At 40.7% G+C, this 21641-nt stretch overlaps 1 protein-coding gene and 1 non-coding gene across 2 annotated transcripts in view; one reads left to right on the top strand and one right to left on the bottom strand.

The window, feature by feature from the left end:
* vipr1a (vasoactive intestinal peptide receptor 1a) overlaps positions 1 to 19603 on the top strand; it is a 30256-nt gene extending 10653 nt beyond the window's left edge. Inside the window, exons 4-13 of the mRNA XM_017496293.3 lie at positions 4443 to 4546; positions 4869 to 4972; positions 5497 to 5626; positions 9896 to 10049; positions 11846 to 11906; positions 15344 to 15410; positions 15490 to 15581; positions 16596 to 16725; positions 17582 to 17623; positions 18221 to 19603. Of these exons, the coding sequence (XP_017351782.1) occupies positions 4443 to 4546; positions 4869 to 4972; positions 5497 to 5626; positions 9896 to 10049; positions 11846 to 11906; positions 15344 to 15410; positions 15490 to 15581; positions 16596 to 16725; positions 17582 to 17623; positions 18221 to 18412 (1076 nt within the window). The 3' untranslated portion in view covers positions 18413 to 19603. The remainder of the gene's footprint in view (positions 1 to 4442; positions 4547 to 4868; positions 4973 to 5496; positions 5627 to 9895; positions 10050 to 11845; positions 11907 to 15343; positions 15411 to 15489; positions 15582 to 16595; positions 16726 to 17581; positions 17624 to 18220) is intronic.
* Positions 19604 to 21067: 1464 nt separating this feature from the next.
* On the bottom strand, positions 21068 to 21141 carry trnat-agu (transfer RNA threonine (anticodon AGU)). The gene has a single exon. It is a non-coding gene; the product is annotated as a tRNA-Thr (tRNA).
* Positions 21142 to 21641: the final 500 nt, after the last annotated feature.

Here is a 21641-nt window from a genome sequence, read left to right as displayed (position 1 = left end):
TGCAGCGTTCAGTCACCTCAAGCTGAACGCAAATAAATTCGAATCAGCACTGTGAAATGGAAAACAAGTGTTACGAAACGCCGAGCCGCTCGAATCCCGGAACACGTAATCAATCCAGGGAGGCCGAGCCCTCGCGTGTCATGAAACGTCTGAACTTTTTACCCAGGAGCTTTACAGTAGACAGCAGTTTATTTTATGAACAAAGTGGTTCCTATGGTCATAACTTAGCTAGTGAAGCTCACGTCACTACCGCGCTGGCGACGTTAGCAAGAAGGAACTGTCGGAGTGATCAGAAAAGATTTCTGTTTTGGGGATTGACTTGTCGACCTTCATAGTTTTCACTCATGCATGTGATGTGATTAATACCTAGCTTTATTTTGTTTCAGAGGGAACCGATTACTTCTGCATGTCAGTTTCATTTAAGGCTGTCCATTTATTCCAGCCCATCCTCATATCCGTTTTCCACCACAAAGGATCATTCATATAATGATAAGAAATGAATCTTCAGTTCTTTTTAGCACCAGCAAAAATGCTTATAGAACCATCCATCAAAATGTCCTTTAGAGTAAGAACTGTAACGCTGCGATTGTGTTAACTGAGTGTTTACTTTTATTACGGTAAAAATCCAACAATCATAATCATACTCCATGGCATAGAGCCATGACTATAGACAAAACCAAGGGAAACGGGTGAGGGTCAAAACCAGGAAATCATAAAACAGGAATCCGAGGCACGACCTTTAAAGATACAAACATGCGCAGAAAGATTTTATGATGAAACAACAAGGTATAAATGAGAACACACGATACGCCAAATCGCGTAGCGACCACGGATACGACCACATCGCGTAGCGAAGAACAAGAATGTGAAGCAACAGCGAGCATGCGATCACCGAAACTGGACAGATGAAGATTTCGTTTTGCTGAGCAGATTCCTGTTCATGGCTGACAGGAGTAGAACCTTCTGTGGTCTTCTGCTGTTCACTGTGATCTGCGAACGGACAGTAGGGCGTGTGTAGTGTGTGTGTGTGTGTGTGTGTGTGTAGTTCCAGAGCTTTGTTCATCATGTAGATTCCCATTCTTATCTATAACTTTCAGGAAACTCCTAAACACTCAGATCTTCCAAGAACACTCAGCAATGCAGAAAGACTTTGCAGTACTCAGTATGAAGTGATTGATGACGCCGGTTACGATACGCTCTTGGAATTCTCACATGTTAGCTTCCTTGCACTTGTGAGATTGGTCAACTTGTCGTTTCACAAGTTGTACAAAGCTCTCACTGAAACGGCACAATATGCCCAACTACCTGTTCTCGTTCTTTGGCCTGATGAAAGCATTCCTCTGGCAAGGAACAAATCCTGTATACATGGTGGATCATAATGCCAACAGATTCTAATCCTGATTATATCATGTGCATCTGTAAAAAAAAAAAAAAAAAAAAAAAAAAAAGCATTCCACAAGAGCTGGGCGATATGATCGTATGATATCGATATTGCGATATAATAACTTGTTTGTAAAATAATGATTTGTTCAGGTGTGGAAGCTTTTATAACTTTTTCTTGGTTATTTATCCTGTGTAGAGTAACGTACTAGACTAGACTAAATATGCATATGGTAGTTGTTTACAATTGTAGTTGTTTACCGCTCCTTTTCTTTGTAAAATACGTTTTTCATCATCGTTCTATAAGTATTGGAGCAAAAAATAAAAAAAGATAAATCAGAATCCATTCTGTCTGTATATATATCGTGGCGTGTTATTCTGTATAACATTGAAATGATGTGATATATATATATATATATTTTTTGCCTTATCACTGGCGCTCTTATGTTTCAAAGTATGTTTCAAATGTTTTTATTTCTTTTTACATTTGACTATTTCAAGGTCATTTTCATAACGTAGATAAGCTTCGTGAGCCGAACGCTTTTTAGAGCCCGCGTCTCTACTCTGGCTGATTAAACGCGGGTTGAAATTCCGGACGAATCGAGACCATCATCAATTAAACCCGTTCCACAGGGAGAGCGATTCAGCTGCTTCCTGAGGAAATCCAGAGATATCACCAATGTCAGACTTTTCCAAGCACTCACAGCATGTTCCCTACAGAGCGATTGACCACCTTCCTTATTCATGAAGAAAACGAGCTGCCTTGAACACGTGATAACAAATCGATGGATCGTCTATTCGGTGTGTTCAGTATTCATGCAGCTTTTAGTTGACAGATGATGCTTCGCTTTACATTTTGATTACTTTAATATATCTCTGCAGAGATTACTTTTACCTTAGTAATCTCTGTTGGATCGATTCTCTCTCCATTCTGTGGAATTATGATTACTATTGCAGTCTCTGTAATTATATATATATATATATATATATATATATGGGATAAAACACTTGGGTTAAGTTGTTACAGGACAATGTATTATTTTTTTAACCACAGCATGTCCTAAAGATTTTTTTCATGCCCCATAAATGCCCCAGTTTGTTCCGGAGATCGTTTATGTTATAGCAGCCAACTGCGAAAAAAGCGAAGTTGATCTCTGACCTCAGACAGCCCTGTCATGGAAAATTTAAAGTTACAGTTTCTCCTCTGACTGTTACAAAGCACTGACACTGGAGACTCCTTCCAAAAAATGCGAATGCAAAAAATTCCAAAAAAGCTGTTACCACAGAATCAATAACATATTAGAACATGAGCACGTTAATATAAACCTTGCAGTCATTTTTGTACGGTGTAGAGTAACATTCTAGTTTAATGCAACCACAATTAACGTAGCATAGATATCATCATCTGAATAAATACCGAACGAGTCATGAGGGTTCGGTCATGAGCTCTGCTTTGTCCTTATATGGTCAGTGTTTCCTGTTTTGGTTTCCTTGTTGCTTTGGTAGTTAACGATTCGTGATTAATGATGCTCACCTGGTGCTCGTTATCCCTGATTACCCTGAATTTCAACATTTAGAGAAAGTCATCCCCCCCCCACTGTACTGTAATAATGCAGCTGTATTTTAAGCCAGATGTGGAAGTCGATGCTGATGCGTTCGATATCCAGGCGTATCGACTCAGCCGAGGTAGATTCATGATGAGGATCTAAATGGGGAAGCGGCTAAAACCAGAATGGTTTAGGAAAGTCAAGAGAAGGAACGTCGTGTGAGTAATGAAGCAATATGTAAAGCCGTTTTTTGCGATACGTAATGGGGAATTTGGTGAAATACGAGCAAGACGGCATTGTTCGGAGATTTTTTTTTGAAATGAAAAAGATTGTAACAGCCTATAAACGAGTTTAAGAAATACTGAAACACTTCAGATCATCATTACAAATAATCAGAAGGAAGAAATCTAGGACATCAGGAAGCTAGACAATTACAAAGTCGTACGTGAGAACAAGAATGTAGACGCACTGGTTAATGGAAAACAATTAGACTAATCACAAAGAGTTAGATATTGTATTTGGAGCGTCAGCGTCCTGTGACATTTACCTAACGCTGTAGATATTTCTACGCCTTGATTCTCGTGTTCCTCAGGAGTAAATAGAGCTCTAATTAGAGGAGAATTTTCTAGACGCAGAGACAATGTTTTATTCAGTCCGTCTCTCTAATTGCGGTGAATAATACCGAAGTTCAAAAGCAAAGTAACACATTAACTCAACTTTAATTAGAAAATCTTCAATTGGACAGAAGAGCCCACGTTTCATCTCGTCGGTTTTTTTTAGAGACGACTTTTAAGAAAGTCATTGCAGTTCGGGTTATACGATCCAATTAAGCCGTCGAAGGAAAGTTCTCAAGCAAAATCGCATTAGTTATGAAGAGGAGTACTTCGACCGCTCCAGTCGAAAGTGCGAAAAAAAAAAAAAAAAAAGCGGTAAGAAGTGTCCAGAACTAACTCTCACCTCCTGGGTCTCTCTGAAAGTAGCATAATGATCCCTGCTGACTTCATGAGTCACCTCCTGCAGGTGGAAATGAAAAGTTTAAAACTATATTTAAGTCTTTTTTTTTTTTTTTGTGGAGAGAAGAGGTGAGTCACTCTGGAGATGAAGAATATCTCGTCCTCTCGTCGTCCGTAATAAATCAGACCCCGTTCAGACACTCTTTTTCCGCTCTCTTTTGGCCCTAATATCCACGAACGTTTATCAGGGTTTAACTCCAAGACTCTCGGCTCTCTCCTCCGTTTTTGAAGAAGACATCGTGACTCAGTCCGGTTAGGAAACGCCGAAGGTTATCAGCAGGGTTTAATTTCACAACCTTAATGGAACGGGCAAACCGTAGAGGAACTGTTAATGATGGGAACATCTGGGAATTGAGATCAGTCCATGTTTTGTTCTATTTCAAAATTGCGAAGGATTATTCAACTTTATCTACGCTCGCTGTTTTCGGCTTCTTCTCTGGAGAGTAGAAAGTGTTTCATCCTTTCATCTTTTCCTTAGTTCATTCCTGTCTTCTTTGTGTAGGTAATATATCAAGGTTATGTACAGAGGACGGATGGATGGACATCGACCCCGCTGTGAGTGCTGAGAACTGCGGCTACAGCCTCAATGTCACCGAGGTGGACATGGTGCGTATGATCGGGAATTCCTTTAAAAAACCTTCCCTCCACGCTCCGCCACTGTACTCTGTAGCTCCTTCAGAGTGACTGTTGGCCTCACCGAGGCTTCCCTCACCCGTCTCCGTCCTGTTTTTACGCCGAGCGTTGACGGACAGCGTTGTCAAGATAGTGCATGGGTGGTGTGATGCAGCTTCCACTTAATGAATAATGATAATGAATAAAAATTCCCAAATTGCTGTGGTATAAGAGGAATAAAACGTTTGTGAAGTTGTTGTGCATACTTGTTAGTATTTTGAACCTGTAGATAGCGATGAGTGTGTGCTGTGTGCAGGATTTCCCTCACTTCCTGCGCTCGGTGAGGATCGGATACACCATCGGCCACGCCGTATCTCTCACGTCCCTCGTCTTCGCCATCTTCATTTTGTGCTTTTTCAGGTAAGCCAACAATGTCCCACCGGTTCGAACCGCTCACAGCACGCAGCCGTTTGCTTTCCTCGGCGCCGTTGCGATGCGTCACTGAATGTCACCGCTTTACGCAACTTTACCCTCCATTAAAAAACGTCACGATTGGCAGAAAATGGCTCAGAACGAGTCATATTTTCAGGTCTCTGTCATCGCCTACAACGCGAGCAACACGGCGTCCGTTTCACGTCGTCTCTTTCCCGTCACGCAGAGGTGGCTCTGGTAATGATAACAAACCTCCGTTTGCTTGCCACGTCTCAAGTAGATTCCCTTTTTTTGTGACTTTTAATGCATCACAGTCAATTAAACAGGAAAACAGGCCTCGCTCATGCTCTCGTTTCCCCGAGCGAAAACAACACGCACCAGAAGGTCTCTGCGTAAACGGATGCGCTCTTGAGCAATTTCTAATAGCTGGAACAGGACGTGTCACAGAGCCGGTAGTATAGATGAAAGATATATAGGTGTGAGGTGTGAAATAATGGTTTTATGGTGTCCAGGAAACTCCACTGTACGAGGAACTACATCCACATTCACCTCTTCCTGTCGTTCATCCTGAAGGCCATCGCGGTGATAATGAAGGATGTGGCGCTCTATGAGATGGATCCAGATGAGTGCAATTCTGGTTCTGTAAGCACTTTCACTACATAATTCTTTCGTTTTTGGGTTAACTTGAATGATTTCACTGATTAAAACACCATATTTTTTCTCAGTGTTGAAATTCCAATCACTTAGCCTGACTATATCGCAATCGTTCCACCAATTTAGGAACAAAACATTGTCTTACTGTGCATTATTATGCCTTTTTTTCTTTCTTTCTTTCTTTCTTAAATACGAACAGCTCCGATTGTAGCTCTGGTTACAAGCTCTGGTTTGTTATCGTATTTATTTCTATAGTAGCATCAAATGAACAGGGGTTTGAATGGCGGATGTCGCACACAAGTCTATCTTATTAACAGATTAAAAAAAACGTGATGTTACTTAACACATAAAAACACATACTAAGGAGATGTTTATTTCAGGTTTCTAGAAGGAGTCTCCGGTGTCAGCGCTCTGTAACTTGTAAGATTTTTTTGTGCGTAAAATTTTCAAGATTAACGCAATTAGAGGCCAAATTTAATAAATAAATACACATTTAATTTTCAACAAGACTTTCAATAACGAGCATAAACAAAGCTAATCGACCCTGACTCTCTCTGTTAGAACTAAGCCTTTAAATGACCTTCAGCTTCACCTTCGTGGTTCTCTGGGAGCTGGGAGAGATAGCAGCTCAAGCTTATATATATATATATATATATATATATATATATATATATATATAGACATTTCTTCCAGGGCCTGTTTTAATGTATTATACTTTTTACATTTTATGTTCATCTTTAATTACTTTAGTTTTTCGTACGTTCTGTAAATCCCTAAACTCTTGAGTAATACTGATCTGTATTACAGCTTCCTGTGGGGGAGGGTTTGTTTTGTTTTTGTTTTTGAGACTGTTGGGTTTTTTCTTAGTCATGCGTCTGAGCCATGGCTTTACACCCTGCTAACGTGTCTAAATTTCTCTAGTGCGAGACAGTTTTATATCGTTCGAGACCTGCAGTGAAGCCTTAAGGGTTCGCACTCACGCCTTTCACAGTTCCATTTCTCTTCTGGGATCAATGATGGGAGGCTTTTAGAGCTTTTTTGGCTGATATCCTCTCAGGAGCCCTTTCCAAATCCGGCAAACAAATGACACCCAATGAAAAGAAATCCGCCTGCGGGTGACGAACTCCGGCTGCACAGACCCGCGGCGCAGCGTGAGTTAGCGGTTTTAGCCTCACACTGACTTTTAATGCCATTTTATATACACGCCCTTGTGCTTTTTGGAATTCTCCATGAATGACTAGCACATTCGTGTCTCAGGCTGTGATTTGCTGCTTTTCCGAGAGTCTTTAAGAAGTCTGACTCTTTTGCCATCGGTCATATATGACGTCTTATTAAATGTATAGAGATGTGATGGGGGAAAAAATTCCATTACATAGCTTGGGAGGAAGTAGTAGAGATCTTCGGTGTCTCTGCTCAGCTAGTACAGTTAACTTGCTTTGCTAATCTGAGAGCGAATCTAGTATCATGTACAAAAAAAAAACCCCCCAAACAACCAATTTTTACACTGATTTTATCTAATGTTTTATCCAAGTTGTGGTCAGCTAGCTGTCTTTAGAAGCTTTATCCTGCTACTCGGAACAGCTGCACGGTATGCACCCACAGGCGTCAACAGTTGCGCTCGCTACACGCCAACAAGAGACAACGGACAAATTGCCGTTTGATTTATAACCAAATGTGTCTCATGTGTAAAGTCCTGGATTAACTGGTAAATATTTGAATTATATTGATCCACATCCTACCACAAGATGTTTACTATGAGTCACACGCCTCTTTTTTTATTAACCCTAAATGACTAGTATGTCTGCTATCTGAGGTGAGCACTGACAGCTGTGGAGCATGAGAGAACTTTACCCTTCCCTGAAACTAACAGTGTTAAACCAGGGCTTTTTTTTGCTAGGTTACTGTGAGGCACAGTGTTTGCCAGATCCTTCATAGAGTTTGTAGATGTTGCTAATGGTCTGCCTAATCAGTGTGTGTAACGAGCCCATGTTTGCTCTTTGCTACACAGCAGCCACAACTGGTTTGGTTTGATTCTTGTGTGCTATTATGGATTATAACCCCAGCGTTGCTGAATGCTTGATCCTGATTGGTCAGAAAGTGCTGTTTCTGGCTGCAAGGCAAATCGCAGGTTTATATGAACGAACTCGTTCTAATACGTTATCGTATTCTATTGCTGCAGTCGACTTGGACGTAGACGTAACGCGTTTTGTGTTTTGTTAGCAACAAGCCGATTGGTCGGAGAATTGTTGATTTATAAGAGGAATAAAACACTTCAGGGTGTGTTTATATAGATAAACGATCGACCTCAGGTTGGTTAGAGTAACTCTGCTTCGCATCGAGCCGCATCTCACCACGCTGTTGTTAATTATTTTCTAATGGCAGCACAGTCGTCGTTATAGGCCTTTGTTTATAACATTTATAGGCCTGTGTCGGTAATCTACTGTATAAACACTCCACGTGTCGCCTGGCCAGAAGGATCCATTACGTCTGTCACAGTGGCGATGTACAAACACTCCAGTTCCTCCAGCTCACCCACTCATCCAGCGCTGGTCAACACACCACGCCTGATTAAAGAGCCCTAGAAATGTTCCATGCGGCGGTCAGGCTTTATGGCACTACTTCTGATAGGCAAAGCCACACTGATAACGGCTGATAACGGTAATCAAACAGACGGAATTGAAAAGAGCAGGTCCCAGATCAGGCCGTTATTCTAAAGACACTAAATAAATATGTGTCAGGGTTTGATGTTGTCCTTTCAACAGCGCAGACGGTTAGCATTTGTGAGGTGGAATATAAACTCCTGTCACATTTAAAGAGGCAGTTAGAACACATTAACAGCTTCTGGCGTTCTTTTAACGGTACTTGTACAGAACAAGCTATCATTTCATTTGAACTGCTGTACTCGTCAGTTATTTTAGCTAGCGAGCTTATTTTCACCTCAGCGGCTAACAACAACAAGCGACATTTTAGCTAGTACAAAAGTTGTATTACAAGTAGATGCGTTTTGTAGATACGTGTTGTTTTTCTACAACTTGCTAAGCGGGCGAGCTAATAGTTGCTAGGTCTGCTGATAAGTGCTAGTGCTAGCTAAATTTGTTAGCTAGCTTTGTTGATGGCTCATCATGTTGTAATGCCGCTACTAGAACAAATTCCTTTAAAAGTTGTATTCAAAGTGTCATTTACTTCAGAGTTTTACTCTTTAAACACATTTGAATATCGATTAGCCGATCGAATTATCAGGGGGGAAAAACACGATCACTTTTACGTGACGTATCTGAAGTGATTTTGGTTGAGACAGGCGTTCATTACGTGTTCGCTACACGAGGCTGTTTTCAGATTTGCTGTTATTACATGGAATTCTTTGGGAATCTGCCACCTGTGTATTTTTTTTTCCCTTCTTAATCACAGTCGAGTTTACAAAATTGAAAGAATTTCAACTTTTCAGATAGCTGCTAGTGACCTGAAGTGCCTTTTTTTTTTTTTTTTTGTATTTTTTATTGTTTTTTTAACCTCCTGACCAATCAGGAAGCAAGTTCTGGGGACAAGCACCAAAAACAAACATTGAGGACAGAGTGCATGTGAAAAAAATGAATCTTGCTAGTGAGTGAATATAAAGTTCTTCATTACTCAATAATCAATCAGATTTCACTTCAGCTAGGCTAGTTAGTAAGCTGACATCAGCTAGGACTTGGAGCAGCGTTGTCGTGGTTACAGTGTGCGTATCACATGAGGCGCTTGTCAGAAAATAAGTGTCAAAGCACCCTTAGACTCGCAGATCTGGTGCAAAAAACGCTTGGAAATCCTCGAGGGACTGTCTTTCGAAAATAACTTTTCTTTATTTAGATATACACTACAAGTATTCGTTATTTGGCTAAGGAATCTACTAGAATATTTCTAACCTGTGTAGAAATTTCTCTGTCCTGTTTTACTCTTGTAACATGTTCGAAGTGTGTCCGGCTTTTTTGTATTGTCAGTATCTCGATATTTCCTTATCACAATATATCGTCCCGGTCTAACAGCGCAACCTTAAGAACTCTGACACTAATTTTTATCTGATGAATGACTTTCACTTCCCTCTAAAATCCTCTTTTTTTTCGTTTTTTTTTTTTTTTTTACTGTCATTACACAACACTTCCTTCCCTGATGTTAACGCAGCTGTAAAGCAAAACATCCTCTTTATATAAACGTTGCCGAAATGTGATGCTGTATATACACACGCAGTTAAACGATAGTAAACATGGGCTTTATTTATTACAGGTAGGATGCAAGGCTGCGATGGTGTTCTTCCAGTACGGCATCATGGCCAGCTTCTTTTGGCTGCTTGTGGAGGGCCTCTACTTACACGCACTCCTCGCCGTCTCCTTCTTTTCCCACAAGAAGTATTTCTGGTGGTACATCCTGATTGGCTGGGGTGAGTGAGCAAGCTCAGATTTACAGTTGTTGTGATGTCCGTAATCAACAGCATGGTTACGACGAAGCTGGTTCGATGTCGTTGTAGCAACAGCTGCGTTTGGAAGTTCAGCTTGAAGTCAGAATCAGATTATAGTACGCTAACCATAAACAAAGTTTTATTAGGAAGATAAATTGTGTTGGGTTTTTTTTTGTTGTTGTTGTTTTTTTTAACCAGAGTTCAGCAAAACAGCCTGTATTTATTACTGTCATGGAACTTATAGCGTCCAGTTGTGTAAGGAACAAAACACCCCGTGCTGTGCTGTTATAGGGGGAAAAAAATCGACCATGGGGTAGCGGGTGTAGCCCAACGTAATCCTGAAGTTGATTATTTTCCTATAACAGCCCATTCTGAAGTGTTTTATTCCTCTTATACTACAGCAATTCGCCAACCTTTCCATTTTTCAATCATTAAAGCACGACACGTACGTTTTATCGGTTTATAGTTGCCTTTAATTATGTGCAGTGTCTGCGAAACAGCGTAGTTACTACTGTTATGGATTACTTCCATTATAGCAGTTGCTATAAACAATTGTTCCTTTCTTTCGCTTACTTTCTCTTGAAGGAAATAAAACAAAACAATGCAGCTTGTTACTCACAAAGTGCAAAGCCTACCTTTTCTGGCCACGAACTCTAGGTGGACAACTAAAAGTTACTAAAAGGCTTTATTAAGGAGTGGTACAAAGACACTGGAGACTCCTTCCTTAAATATCTCCATACAGACAGCTGGTAGTTCCGATGTTAGTTGCTTCTATAGAAACAATAACGTTGACGTTGGACTTCTGATCGGAAGTTAAGGCTCTGGGTTACTGATCGGAAGGTCGGGGGTTCAAGCCCCAGCACTGCCAAGCTGTCACTGTTGGGCCCTTGAGCAAGGCCCTTAACCCTCTCTGCTCCAGGGGGCGCTGTATCATGGCTCACCCTGCGCTCTGACCCCAACTTCCTGACAGGCTGGGATCTGCGAAGAACAATGTCATTGTGCTCTACTGTACATGTGACCAATAAAGTCTCATTATCGTTATCATTATTATAAAGCTTTGATTTGCAGCACTAACAGCACTATAGTGTAAGAGCCACTAATAAGCAACATAGAATATGATATATAACCCGATACGAATACGAGTCGCGCTAGGTTTCATTAACGCCGTACCGTCGAGTACTACGCTTCCAAAACGATGCGATGCGATATCAAAGGGCCTCGAGTTTCGCTCTCGGTGGTCCGACTTTTCAACCGCGTGAAATCAAAAACAACATATGCAACCTGTGCAAAGTGGAATAAAAGGTCGACGTGACATCTGAGATCTCGGCGAGCGCTCCAGAAGACTGACACAGCGATCATGAAAGAAAAAAGAAAGAAGAAGAAAAAAAAACGCACTTAAGGCAGCAAGGACTCCGCTGGTCCTGTGAGAAAAACTATGTACACCGATTCATACCACTGGATCGCAGTGTCATAACAGTTTCATGATATCACCGGAGTGACTCACACACACACACACACACACACACCATTTAAAAAGCAGAGTGTAATAGAACTGACAAACCCTTCAGATATTTCGGATAAACATTTTGAAGATGAACATGCAAGTCCAGCTATCTCCACTCCCTAGCTCAAAACACCTTCAAATAAAATGCATCAGCTGAAATATTTTTTTGGAGACCAGGTGCCCTGTTACGTTGTGCTTAGAAAATTAAAACAGCGACTGAACGACTGAATGTCAGCTTTATCACCCTGCCCATGTGTGTGTTTCTTTCTACCAGGAGTCCCAGCTCTCTTCATCACCATATGGAGCATTACTAAAGTCTACTTGCATGATGTCGGGTAAGTGCTTCTTCAGTGCTTGTCGTTTTTATTATTTATTTATTTTTATCTTTCTTCCCAGAGCCATTTAAAAACCCCCACGCAGATTTGTTTAACGCACACAAACATTTATTCTTGAAGACGGTTGCGTGCAGATGCCTCGCGGGAAGCTTACTCAACCTCGAAGACACTAACTATCAGGGTTTGGTGTACACAAAAGAAATGTCGCGTCAAAACACATTTCTTCCCATCCAAAGCTAGGTGGTCTGTAAACGCTGTGTTTATGAGTTGGAGCTCAGGCAGCATCACCTACGACGCTTCGGTTCAGCGTCCTAGCAAGCTCGACGTCCATTAATACTGTATATACGTAATTTACGCACGCATATACACAGCCGACGAGAAACGATTCGGCGTTAGTGATGTCATTGTAATGCTTTGCTTTTATACTGGAAATACATGGCGTGTCATCGCTAAGGTCAGAACTGTTTATTTATAGAACAGAGCGTGCGTGTATAATTTATTCGTCCCGCGAACGCTTTTCGCTCGAAGCCGCTTTACAGACGAGCCAGAATCGAATCCGGTTCAGGATTAACGGCCGCGCACGACGACGTGACGGCGTCTCTAAAAAACGTACGCTCGCGCGAGCCGAGCCGGTATTCAAGAACATCGCATGCACAAGCTACAGTTCTTAGTTTGATCCTTCTCACGGACGCTGCCGTAGAAAATAACGCGTAAACAAGAGCAAATCAAACAAAGTGTAACCTGAAAAAAAAGAAAGATGTTAATTGTGTAGTATATGGGCTCAGTATATGTGATTATGTGTGTCATTACATTGACTTCACACGTGAGTTCAAGTGTGTATCAGTGTTAAACACACTGTTACTACACTTTATTAGTGATTCGATGAGCACTTTGTTATTTTTTTTAAAAAATGCCGTAAATATAACTCCGTAGCGTAAGTTTGCGCTTTGGAACATTGTAATTAATGGCATAATTATATCCGTGGTTCATAGCGTAGGGTGTGTGATTTATATCCGGTATCCCTGAGTGTATCGGGGTTTTTCTTGTTGTTGTTGTTGTTGTTATTGTTTCGTTTTAAATCACATGACGCCGAGATCATGAGATTACAGAGCATCAGTATTGTTATGGTTACTTTTTTAGTAATGCTCATAAATAATCACTCGAAATGACGGGCGCTAATCTAAAAACCATAACTAAAAACACAAATATACATCGTGGTAACTTTAATCGAGCTACAGTTCTACCGGAACCAGGAAGTGCTTTTAGTACGACGCATGGCGTTTCTACGTCTGCGTACGTCTGAGGGGAAAGTTCAGCTCGAATGAACGGTAGATATTTGCCTTGTTGTTCTTCAATTGAAATCTGTGCTGCGGTCATAAGTTTGAGCACCCTTGCATAACATTACACAATAGCGTTTAGTACAAAATTGTCAGTTTGATTAAAACAAAAACAAAAAAAACATGGTGCTGGTAGCACCAGCGCAACATTTTAACGGTATCGCTTGCATTCTGTGCTGAAAAAGCGATGGAAATAACATCAACAATAACAGTGTTAAATATCATGCTGATACACGGATTATTGTTGCTCATATTTTGCCTCTAATTGTTTTTATTCTTTTTAATTTCCATGTGAAGCACTTTGTACTTTATGTATGGCAGGTTCTATACAAATACTAGTACTAGTACTACTAATACTACTAATAATAAATAAAGTATTTATACATTTAGCAAAGTTAGCTGCTTCGAACAGCAGCTCTCAAGCACGCCTGGGACCTTACAGTGATTAAACCGTAATCACTCAGACACTTATTTGCATGACATCTGTGTGTGTGTGTGTTAGGGTGAATATATCTGGATATATAGCCGGTCATTATTTGTAACGATTCCAGCAGTGCTATACTCTTCAGAGTAAACAGAGACAGACACTTAGCGTCCATTAACATCGTACAGACGTAGTAGTTCCACCTGGAAATACAAGCCAGCCGTTTTCTTCTCGTAAAACAGCCTCGGAAATATATCGAAAACAGGATTAACTGCCCTCGGTAAATCTGGTAGACATAACGTTCAGTGCGGCTCAGCAGCGAAAGTCAGATCCAGGTTTCAGTTTATGAATCATGCTGCCTGGAAGTGAACGGAGTGTTTGGCAAAAAAAAACAACAAAAAAAACCCACCTAAATTACACAAATATTCTCATTCTGTAAATGCAGTAGACCAGCCAAGATAGATAACTAATACGTGAAGTCATCACACTCCCTTCAAGCTTACTCCTCAGACTTTCTCATGTGGTTTCTGAAACCGTTTTCTGTAAAAACGGACAAAATGACGTCTCGGGGCTAAAAACGGCTTCAGTCACACCCTTCCACTGCACATCCTCTGGTATCGGGTACTCGGGGACACTCGGAGCAAAAAGCTACAAAAATGTTTGAACTTTAACGTGTAACATCCAACCGCAGCTCTGGCAAGGGGATTTTTATCACGTCGGACGCGGGACACTTCAGATTCCAGAGGGCGTTTGATTGGACGGGAAATATGACGAGTGCAGAATGACGTCATCAAAAGTGTCGAGCCGTATCGGTGGAAGAAAGAGACCGTAAATTTCTTTTAAATGCGAATTTTGTCCTTGTTTCGGAGCGCGCTAGCTTATAGTTAACCTCAAGGCGAACGTATTCGTACTACAAGCCACAAAACGTCGATTTTGGACGGGACTTGCACCGTTGTAGAAGACGTGTACCAATGGTACAAAAGGTGTACGCTTGAGGCTACCACATCAGCGACAAGGAATATAATATACGTGATATATATATAATATGAGTGATAATATACTTCCAGACACATTTGTAGATTTCTTTTTTTTTTATTGTAATAGTATTGATTCGTTTATTTATTTATTTTATTTGATCAGACAATTCAGTCAGTCAGTTCATTAGTGAATGCTTTTTCCTGTTTATTTATTCATATTCTAGTTTTTTTTTTTAATCATTTTTTTAATGCTAATTTAATGTAATTCATTTACTTCGTTTTTAATTTATTATTTCTTCTCAGCTGGTATTTTTGAGCCGAGCTGAGTTTTATATATAAGCTATATATATATATATATATATATATATATATATATATATATATATATATATATATATATATATATATATTTTTTTTTTTCAAGCCAAGTGTGTGAGGAATTAGACTAGCTGTAAGCCACATAAACAAAACAAAAGAGTTCAGACGTCACAAAAGGTCTTCCGTTCGACGTACGTCGGGGGGGAGGGGGTATGGGGGGGGGGGGGGGGGGGGGTGATCAGTTAAAATTTTTGACCAAATTAAACCAAGCACCATTAAACCAGTGCATTCGTCGTGTCCGAACCAAAAGAAGGTCAGAATGAAAAATCGGAATGTATATGGAAAATATATCAAAATGGCACTGTCTTGTTTCCTTTACAGATGTTGGGATTTCATTGACGACCATCTGTGGTGGATCATAAAAACCCCCATTTTGCTAACAATCCTGGTGAGTTGCTTAGTCTTTTACTATAGCCCGGAATCGTAGCTGAACATGTGTCATAATCAGTGAATGTCCATATTTGCAGTTGAATTTCATCCTCTTCATATGCATCATCCGGATCCTCCGCCAGAAAATCAACTGCAGGGACATCGGCAGAAGCGAATCGAACCAGTACTCGTGAGTTTGCAGCGCATGACGTAAATCAGAGAAGGCTCATCCTCACAGGGTTTATAAACAGCATGTTGAATTGAAAATCGGGGTGGGGGGGGGAAATGCACACATCGGTATTCAGACCTCAGACGGAACTACGGACTACGGCGCCGTACAAAGAGTTGCGCATGTGCAGCGGAGTTTGAGTAAAACAGTGTTATGACTCATAATTCTGATCTTTAGCACATTTTTTGCGTGCGATATCCGCTCGAGCGAGGTGCGAGCCCTCTGTCTGACAGTTTATTGTTCCCACAATGTGTCACGCTGAAGTTTATGTTTTGGGTAGTAAAAATAGAAAGTATTAGAAAGAAATTTATCGAACGCTTAAACACGACATTGTTCATTAATTAATGAATGAAAAGAGAATATCCTCCATATAGTAAGTCCACCCCCCCCCACATCGATGACATTACAAGAGTTGCTTACTTTGTGGACCGACAAATGTATTCTTAAAATCATGCATGAACAACAGTTAGAGTGAGCTGTACGCGTAGCATGAGTGCTCGGTCAGCTTATTCTTCAGAGCAGTACGTTTTCTCGACAGGAAAGCGCATCGAATTCACCGAAACATCGGCATACTTTATTAATCGTGAGTTAAAAGAATTATCGAATAGCTTACATCCCACACACGTGATCATTTCATGACCTCGACCGAGTGTCTCATGACTGTACTACATGACTGTCAGATGCGCGTGTAATTAAATACGAATTGATCAAGTGCAAAATAATAGGATTTGCTGGATCAAGTGCTATTTTTATACGCTGCTGATATAGCTCGAATAAAGAGTGTGGAAGCCATGTTGTTCAATTAGACCAGATTCGCAGCGATTAACGTGACGTGACGTTTATATGACGTCTGACAGCAAAGAAAAAGACTTTCCTCACGTATGTATTCACGTAACCGTGGTTGCCGACTCCGTGTGTTATCCTTCATGATTACGGGAGCGAATGTTCCACGCCTGTTACGCTCTAATTTCGCAGGAGGTTGGCGAAATCGACTTTGCTTTTGATCCCTCTGTTTGGAATAAACTACATCATCTTTGCCTTCATGCCTCATCACGTACGGTCTTACATGCGGCTGGTGGTTGACCTTATCTTGGGCTCTTTTCAGGTATGCGATAGAACTTTGTGTGTGTGTCTCTCTCTAACACACACACACACACACACACACACACAATTTCTTTATTTCTTTCTCATTGTTGTTCTTCTGGGTCGGATTCCTGAAATGCCAGGAAAATCCATAAACTGGCAGCAGCAGTGATGAATACATCCTGGGATCTGCATTCCCCCTCCCGTTAACCAGACTTGTTTGTTTTTCAGCCAAAAATGGCTGTCAGGGGAAAGAAACGCCATGCCCAGCCCATCTTTCGTTCTCCAGAGTCTAATAAAGTATGCAGAGAGTAAAATACGACCACGTCCGTAGCAGTAAATATAGTTATATCGAATCTGTTGGACTGGCTGGAATAAGTAGAATTCCCCAAAGCATTAGGAAAGGTTATGGAACATCGCTGATCCAGCTGTTTGTTTTGGGAATCCATTTATAAGGGCTGTAGGGAGAACATAGAGAACACACGGTGTGGACTCAGTAGGACTGTCTTATTAGCTGCTACTGTTCTTATGACGAATTGCACAATAAATTAAATACTGTAGCATTTTTAGCAATAAAAGGTTTCGCTGGGCAAATATAAATAAATAACGACATAGAATCTGCTCGTACTACAGCTGTACGTGCACTGTATATACAATCGACATATTTCACATTTCGTTTTCGAAATCTATGTGCCTGCTTTTCAGCACCGTATCCTTTTCGGTTTGTATTAAATATGCATTTTATTATTATTCTCATGCTGTAATTTCACGTTGGTTGGATTGAAAAATGAAATTTTGTTGACGGTAAAGTCATTTTTTATTAAGAATCCAGGGCTGTTCTCGTCATTTATTCAACTGTTTTTTTTTTCCTCCCTCAGGGCTTCTGTGTTGCCATCCTGTACTGTTTCCTAAACGGCGAGGTAATACAAACATTATTCCTCGTTTTTTTAATCAACCATCGTACGAACGAACCAGTAGTTAGGTGCCATTCGTAAATTTAAACGCAGTTGTAATGATATAATCTCAAAGATTGAGACTCGGCGTACAGCCGTGCAATAGATCTCGCTAGTCTTTATTTTATCCACCATTTTTACCCAGTACGCACTGTTGATACATTATCGCCATCCACTGGATATATTTTGAACTACAGTGACGTACAGAACGTTGTTAAAGTCATGTTTAATTACATAACAGTTATAACAAAGAAATTATGCTCTTATGTCCAGTTGAACTTTTGGCGTGACATACTGTCAGCCAATCAGCAATTTAGGGGCCAAGCATCCATGTTTGAATGGACTTAGCGTTGACATGATTCCCATTTGCATCGGAAAACCCATCCATCTCCACCCAGAAAACCACCTACGACAAACCGAGCATGCATTTCCTTGAGAATTTTGGCTTAAGTGGTGTCCCAGACTGCACATGATCACCTTGTGTGGTTATAGTTAAACATCTTTTCCCAGTAATGATAGTGTAAAGCTCGTAAAATAGATTTTTTTCCTCTAATTGTGCTCCAGGTGCAGTCTGAAATCAAGCGGAAGTGGCGACGGTGGCACATGCAGAGGTTTCTGGGCACCAACACAAAATACCACCAGCCTTCTCTGGCCAGCAACGGCAGCACCTCCAACACCCAGATCACCATGCTGACCAAGTGCAGCCCCACCACGCACCGTATCTCAGGCTGCATGGACGACTTCTCCACCATTTGAGATGACGGAACGGCCTAATATCCAACAATCCAGACCTCTCCCACACTCCTGGGTCGAGCTCAATCCTGAACTGGTCATCATCACAACGTGAACGGCATAGCAATGGAATGCTGTGGAGTTTAGATGCTCGGTGTTAAATAGACATGTGGTCTGGTGTGTCCCTGATGTGAATGCTGATGTTCTTAGTCATTCAAGTAGCTAGCCCTAGCGAAGGAGACTGGGGTAAAAGGACAGGTTTTCCCATTTATGGTTTCGGGACATGTCATAATCAGGAACCTTTCTGACATGCAAATATTTTAATCATTATATCCAGCCTGAGAGCGAAGAACAGAGACAGAAGACTGCACTCTGTGAAGTACTTGAGTATGAAGAATAGCCTGTCCAAATCCTGAATCATCCCCAACTCTTTCATCGACACACATACACACACACACACACACACACACACACACACACACACACTCTCACACATCTCAGGTTCGGATCAGTGATGCGAGGGCTGACATTTAGTGCGGTCGTCTCCCTTCATCTGGACCTCATTAACCGGCTCTAGTTGGATTAATTGTCACTTTTCAAACCTTTAATTACCATAAGGTGACCTCAGAGGTGTGTATTAGGCCTGTTTCTGTTTCTTTCTTTATTTCTATTTCTTTCATTATTACCTGGATGCGACCAGCACGAGCAGTCTGTCTTCTTTTGCTATCGGTTTGTGATGCTATCCTTCCTTTTTTTTTTTTTTCTTTTCATTTTAATTGCCGACCTCGGGTCTGTTCCACTGACAGTCATAAAGAATGTTTCATTTGAATTCCAGTGTATTATCACGTATGTACAGGTATATATGTATATATCCGGGGTGTTTTGTGCCTGTATTGTTATTTTATAGATCTCTCTGTAAATGTCGGTGTTGTCATTTTGTAAGATTCGTATTGTATATGAAGTGTATTATTGCGCTATATTAGTTCATACAGTTCAGAATACTCGTATTTTTTTAAATATTTCTAAACGTAGTTTCTAATTTTGGGAAAAGAGTGTCTGTGACTGATCAGAATCATATTTTCTGTGGATCGCTATAATTCTCGTGACCGTTTACATGCATGCTCCTGATACATGCGTAAAAGAGAACACCTGTTTATATGGACATGATGTTGTGCGGAGATCGGTCAATTAAAATTGTTTTGCAGATATCTCTCACTCACGTGTGCTGAGTATTTAAGCGAGCTGAAGAAATACTCGATTTCCTGTCTTGCGTGTAATGCTGGCAGTCAGGGCTCGTAGACATGGAGACAGCGAATAAGAACGGAATAGACGCCGGTCCAGTGGTGAGCGTATGAGAGAGATACCATCTTTGTTATTTATCTGCTAAATCCCTTGTTAAATTATTCCCATATCCACCATACTTTCAGCGACGTTCATCCGGTCCGGCGCTTTTCCGACCCGCAGCACTCTACCCCACTCAACGCAGGAGCCAACTGAGCACTCAGACTTGATTTCTAATTCGATAAGGAATCCCGAACATCCCGTTGTTTTTATAAACTGGCTGATCCAACAGCACACACTGGTCCTAGGCCAGTTAAACTCAAGACTTTCTCGTGGTGGAAAACGTATAGCTACAAAGCACTGACACTGGAGACTCCTTACCTAAACGTTGAATAAACATTTCTTTACAACAACAAAAAAAAAACCCCTCACCATATCGATGATTGGATGCTTTCTTTGTTGAATAATAAACAGTTTTGTATATTTTTATCATTACGCTTACCACCATACAAGTCCGTGCGAATTAGCTGTTTCTATAGAAACGATAACGTATTAGAACAAGCACGTTAATATAAATCTGTGATTTGCCTTGCAGCCGGAACTACTGTCCGAGCTGCTGTTTTAGAAAAATGAATCGACCCCAATCAAAATCAAGAATTCATCAGGGCAGTGGTATAGTCATATATACCTCCGAGATCGGCAAGGATTTTAATTTTTTAAAAATGGAGCAATGAAAAACAGCCAACGCTAACTACTATCCAAAGCGTAATACGTTTTTCATTAACTCGTATCCAAACACTCAGCTTATTATGATTTATTTATATTTATATATATATATATATAAATATATATATATATATATATATATATATATATATATATATATATATATATATATATATTTACTCCCAGTACATGACAATCTATCAGTCTATCTGTTAGGCGTGTACACGTCAGACATCCACACAATACCATGCAATTTCAATTGTGATGGCAACAATTCACGATTTGACGATACCACTCAATCCGCTATGATACGATACGACGTGAAGCGACTTGATTTAGTGATTTTTTTTATTGCTATGTGACCAACTTTGTTCAGAATCTGCTGTAGGCCTACCGTTAATACTCAAATAATGCAGAGGACTGTTTGAACAATATGAGAGTTCTGGGCAAATCATCTTGCTAGCCTAGGTTTAAATGTTTAATCATGATTGTCTAAACTGTTATTTAATCAATAATTCTGAATTAGTTAATTGTTGCATATTCATTTATTAAGTCTGATCTGATCTATACAGCTCTACTGTCAGTAATTGATATCCTCTGGTAGCTCATGAATTATCCATGTTTAGGTGCTGAAAATGAGCCACTACTAGGGGATCTTATTGACCCTGAAGAAGGCACCGCTGGGATTCGAACCCAGGATCTCCTGTTTACTAGACAGGCACTTTAACCAACTAAGCCACGGCGCCACATTATCACCCACAACCTTGGCCTCACCTGGCCTGCAGGTAAAACCATGAAGGGGGAAAAAACTCCCAGAGGTTATGTGTAATATCAAGAACAATGTTTTTAGAAAATTAAAGCTTCCCAGAAGGTCTGAAAAAAACACTCTCATAGTGCCTCATTTTCTCCAAATATAGATAACATCACAAAATAAATAATGCGGAGGAAAATGTATCCACTGGAGTGAAATTGTGAAACCGAATAATAATGTCATTCCTTGCAAATCTGACTCTTAACCTCGTGCGCTTGCTTGCTTTCTTTTTTTCTTTCTTTCTTTTTTTTTTTTGAAAAGGAAGCAGTGGTGTTTGTTTGCGGTGTTCTCGCGCCCCCGTGTGGCCAGAGTGTGCATGTAATGACCGCGCACGGTTCACTCGGTTGTGTTGAACCCGTTCAACTCTGCCACGAACTCTCTGAACCCGGCAGTCGCGCGCACGCGTGAACGGCGTTTGCGCTCCGGGTGCGCGAG

Source organism: Ictalurus punctatus, chromosome 20 (assembly GCF_001660625.3).
Source record: "Ictalurus punctatus breed USDA103 chromosome 20, Coco_2.0, whole genome shotgun sequence".
Lineage (NCBI taxonomy): Eukaryota > Metazoa > Chordata > Actinopteri > Siluriformes > Ictaluridae > Ictalurus > Ictalurus punctatus.
Note: the sequence above shows the minus strand (reverse complement) of the source record. Positions and strands in the feature narration are given on the sequence as shown.